This window comes from Octopus bimaculoides, chromosome 1, assembly GCF_001194135.2.
Source record: "Octopus bimaculoides isolate UCB-OBI-ISO-001 chromosome 1, ASM119413v2, whole genome shotgun sequence".
NCBI lineage: Eukaryota > Metazoa > Mollusca > Cephalopoda > Octopoda > Octopodidae > Octopus > Octopus bimaculoides.
The window spans coordinates 5,884,471-5,889,838 of record NC_068981.1 but is presented as its reverse complement, the minus strand read 5'-3'; the positions used below and the strand labels follow the sequence as shown (position 1 = coordinate 5,889,838).

The 5,368-nt window shown below is 36.4% G+C and overlaps 1 protein-coding gene across 1 annotated transcript in view; it reads right to left on the bottom strand.

The window, feature by feature from the left end:
• LOC106875996 (cytosolic 10-formyltetrahydrofolate dehydrogenase-like) overlaps nucleotides 1–5,368 on the bottom strand; it is a 64,683-nt gene that overhangs the window by 35,809 nt on the left and 23,506 nt on the right. Inside the window, 3 exon segments of the mRNA XM_014924344.2 lie at nucleotides 2,374–2,467; nucleotides 2,978–3,079; nucleotides 4,579–4,744. Coding sequence (XP_014779830.1) covers nucleotides 2,374–2,467; nucleotides 2,978–3,079; nucleotides 4,579–4,744 — 362 coding nt within the window.

The window sequence follows — 5,368 nt, the reverse complement described above, 5'->3', positions numbered from 1 at the left end:
TAAATAGGGGTTAAGAAAACCACCTTAAGGGAAAGAAAATATCCAATGAATTACTGGTTTGTTACCCATTATTTTGTTGTGAATAATAATGATATTCCTAAAATAATAGGTTTAAATAAAAATCTTGGTTTATAAATATTCAAATTCAAATTCAGAAAGTGGAGAAGTAGCATTAATATAGTTTATTTACTACAAAAATTCAACATGTTCTCTTATATCTATTTTGAGTTTTCCCAAAAGTTAAATTCCAGTAATTAAAACATTTTATTGGTCAAAATCTTGTCAGGAGAGTAAAAAAGACATATCGTTATGTTATTACATGTTATTCTTCCAAAGCATCTCGAAACATCTGTTTGGGCAAAATCGAAACAGCTGTAAGAGAATATGTTGAATTTTTGTAGTTAATAAATTATATTAATGCTACTTATCCATTTTCTGGATTTTCTGAATATATATATATATTCAAAGTGAAAAAAACATATTACATATACAACCTGCACACACACGCACACATGTAAAATGTGGTGTTAGGATTGTCCCGACATCTGTTCCATAGGCACACCAGAATACTGTTGGAACATTCCAATAAAAACAGCAACCCCAGCATAAGCAAAACGGGCCAGATATTGTCTAATGGCACAGGGAACAAAAGTCATGCACTGTTGTAGAGATCAGCTGCTTAGCATCCAACCCATGACAACCCTTTAAATACCAACCCACCAGAGACCACCACCCCTGATTCTATGATACAAATTTCCCATTTTAAAATGACCTTTATCAAAACTTTTCATCAAAATTTTGTGTCAATTTATATTCCAAACACCAGATTCTTAATGAGAAACTTATTTTACTGGATTATTTTTTTTTTTAATTAATTGAAAAAAGGAATCAGAGTAGTTCAACAGAATATGGTAGCAAAAGGGGTTAAAGTGATCTAAATTAAAATGGTTCGTCAAAATTCCATGTTAATTTAAGTTCTAAACGCTAACTTAATTATTTATAACAACATTTTTTTTTTTACTAAATTCTTTATTTTCAAAATTAATTGAAACAAAAGAAGTGTATTTCAATAGAAATATGGTAACAAAAGGGTTAAAGTGATCTAAATTAAAATTGCCAAAACAAATAAGAATTCCATATTATCGACATTCCACCCAACAGTTATCTTTTATCATTTATATTTTGTGTTTATTTATTTTAAATACCCTGACCTCTTTCAAACATTTCTATTGTAAGACAACTTCAAACTTCTGTCATGTGTGGGTGTGTTGTAGGAGATGAAATTGTCACTTGGCCCAAATCAAATTCTGTGGAGTGCTTTGTCTGTCAAAAGCTCACGCCATTCGTTAACCTTAGCTCTCATTATCTATTCTCATCACATGATTTATAATCAGTCTTTTGTTGCTTTATCTTCACAGAAGAGATGAACTAAATTCACTCCTAAGGTCACAAGATATTTTCAACAGGTCGTCCTTTGTCTTCCATTTCCCATTTTGTATTCACAGCAGACATTTTAATAGAACACAACAAATTCCTCTTTTCAAAACATCCAGTTTTAAAAGCAGGTGAGTCACTGGAGTGTCAAACTACTGGCAATGTGTCCAATAGCTGTGACATTGGCTCAGTGTGCATAGCTGAAAAAGATGGCATGGAGTATGATTGGTTAATTAGAGTTCTAATTATCTAATTATAGCACTATATTATGCCAAAGTGGACTCAATATGTATAATGACAGCTAGTAAAAACAGTTGGTGATTTGAGCTAAAGGCATCTCTATGTGATTGTTAACCAAAGCTGCAGGAAATAGCAACCAAATTTCCCTCAAATCACATCCTACTATCTTCAAAAAGGAAGGTTACATTAGATATATTGTGTCTGAAAAATCGATAACTATAAATGCAAATAACATCAGCAAATGAATAAATGAGAAACACAATCCAATGAACAAACACAGACACTGAACCACACACCAAAGGATATAAATACATCACCAATATCAAGTTGTAACAGTTCTTGCCTGAAGATTTCAGTGGCATGAAACTCAAGAATGAGACAAACATTCAATTCCAATAAATATAAAAAAAGCTATACCTTCCTCTACAACATGTGTTGAGAATTCTTCTCATTGAAACAAGCCCATTGTAGATACATATGTGTGACAAAATGTGTGTGTGTGTTTGCATGCCGTAAGTCTTCTAGCGATCACTCCCCGATGCTGTAAGTCTTCTAGTGACAATCTCACAGCCTAATTCTTCCTGTGGACTTCTATGACCTCAATCTTCTATTGATGACCTTGTGGCATAAGTCTTCTTGGGGGTCACCTAATATATATCATGCATGTCAGAATTCACTCTCTCATTAAGTGTCATAGACCTACCTGTCCATCGATCATGGCCCAAGCTCCAGGAACTTTGTCGTTACCTCGAATATAATTATGAATAGCTTCTGCTGGTTGATCCCAGTTTATCTGAAATAGAAAGACAGCTGATTATTTCTTTTAAGTCAAACACCAAATGTCTAGAATTTTTTACTGGAATCCTTGTAATCAGTGAGAATCCACCAAAGAGATTCACACTCTAATTTTATGGTAAAGTAAAAGTGTTTATACTTGAATATATCAATTTCAAAGTTTGGCACAAGGCCGACACTTTGAGGGGAGCGGGTAAGTCGAGTCCATCAACCGCAGTATTTGCCTGGTATTTATTTTACCAACTCCAAAGGAATGAAAGACAAAAATCAACCTCAGAACATGAAGCATTTTGCTCACCATGCTAACAGTTCTGCCAGCTCACCACAACAACAACAACAACAACAATAATAATTAATGTCAAGAATTTTATAAACTTACAAGAGAAAATGAAATAATGCTTTTTTTTTTTTTTTTTCAAATGGTGAATCTCAATAATAGGATTTAAATATTCAGTTGAAAATCCCCTCCTGCCCTCCAAAAAATGATATTTAGAAAAGAAATTCTTACTTTAACAAGGGATTTTTTCAAAAGTGCTTCATAACTTGCTCCTTCTTCTGGCTGAATAATTTTAGGGGCCCGGTTTTCAGAAATGAGTTTCACAGCATAGTCCTAAGAAAATTTAGATGAAAAGAAATTTAAAAAAAAAAAAATAAAAAATGAGATTTCAACAGAACAGACAGAAAAAAAATAAAGAGAAATCATCATCATCATCATCATTGTTTAACGTCCGTTTTCCATGCTGGCATGGGTTGGACGGTTTGACTGAGGTCTGGAGAGACAGCAGCTGCACCAGGTTCCAATCTGATCTGGCAGTGTTTCTACAGCTGGATGCCATTCCTAACACCAACCGCTCCAAGAGTGTACTGGGTACTTTTTACATGCCACCAGCACAGGGGCCAGAGGGGGCTGGCATCAACTATGATTGGATGGTGCTTTTTATGTGCTACTGGCACAGAAGCCAGTCGGGGCAAGGGGGCTGGCATTGACCACGTTCGGATGGTGCCTTTTATATGCTACCGGCATGGGGACCACAACTACAATTTCCATTTGATTTCATTTTAATTATATAATTAACATTTAATTATATAATTAAATGTTAATTGATAAATAAGACTAAACTGAGTCCTTGCTACTCTGTTTTGCCTCCATTTGTTGAAGGTGACTTGATTGAAACAGGTGAATAGAGAGAGAGAGAGTGAGGATAGAAAATAAACAAGGATGAGGGAGTGGTAAAAATGAGTGGCTGGTCTGAGAGGGTGATAGAGGAGAGAGTCATAGAAGAGAGAATGATGACAGGGAGTAATAGAGAGAGGGGAAGTGATGGTATGGAGTAATGGGAGAGAGATAATGATGTCAGGGATTAATGAAAGAATTGCAATGAAGATAGGAAGTAATGAGAGACAGATGGTGTAATGGAAGAGAGACAGTGATAGTAGGAGTCTGTGGGAAATGGACAGTGATGGTAGTTACAGGTTTTCTAGGAAGAGAGAGAGAGCAAGTGATGGATAGTGATAGAGATAGGGGATGGTAAGAAAGGTTGATGGACAGCAACCACAAGGAACCCAGGAGAGAGTGAGTAATGGTTAGCTGTGCAAAAGAATGGTAAGTCAGATAGAAACAGTGTGTTTGTAAAGAGGAGAGAGTGGAACGATGGGGAGATGAGAGGTTATCAAAGAGACTGGGCAGTGGAAGGAAATGGAGACCTCAAAAGAAAAAAAATGCACTAAAACCCAAATGTAGAAATATTAAACAGTGCAGCCTCCATTGGTACCATCATTTTGATGCTTGTTATACTAAATTGCAAATGGTAGCTTGAGTAAATTGATTACCATTTTGAATGGAAACAAACTGAGATCAGGGATATTTCTTTAGTCTTGCTTAGGCCATGACAACCTCTCTAATACTGGAGTCATAAATGCACTGAGAATATTATTAGTAGTTGGTGGTTAGGAAGGACATCCAGCTGTAGAAATCATTCCAAAGCAAACATTGGCACATGTTGAAGTCTTTGGACCCATCAAATCCAGTCAAACCATCCAACCAATGCCAGTGCAGCAACATAAATTATGGCAATGATGATGATGATATAACATATTTTTAATATTTACCATGGCTTTAATTCCTTCTGGAAAGAGAAATCGGTTGTATAAAGTTTCCACTGTGTCATCAGGGGTGATGTAGGTGTGTCGCTGTAAGAGGATCGGTCCTGTGTCAAGCCCATCGTCAGCCCAGAAGATTGTGAAACCAGTTTTTGTGTCTCCTTCAATCAAAGACCTACAAGAAGAATTTAACAGCAAAGAAGTTTGGATTTGAAGACTTTTTAATGTGTTCAGACAACAGACCGTACAGGGCTCCTCAAAGTGGAATGGTACTGACCCCTGGATATGCAAGAACAATTTACATGGGCATAGGAGACAAAAAGAGGGTGACAGATGCATTTGTTGAGGTTTTTTTGTCCCCTATTTAACTATTCCCTTTTTTATTTGTTTCAATCATTTGACTGTGACCATACTGGGGCAACACCTTGAAGAATCTTAGGTGAATGAATTGACCCGAGGACTTTGTTTTGAACCTGGTACACATTCTGTCAGTCTCTCTTGCTAAACTGCTAAGTTACAGGAACATAAACAAACCAACACCATTTGTCAAGTGGTGGTGAGGACAAACACAAAGACGCATATATGCAATAAGCTTCTTTCAGTTTCCATCTACTAAACCTACTCGCAAGGCTTTGATTAGTCTGAAGCAAAAGTAGAAGACACTTGCCCAAGGTGCCACGCAGTGGGACCGAACCTGGAACCATGTGGTTGGGAAGCAAGCTTCTTATCACACAGCCATATCTGCAGTGGCTGTTTTTATTGCATGTGTGTGTGTGTGTGTGTGTGTGTGTGTGTGTGT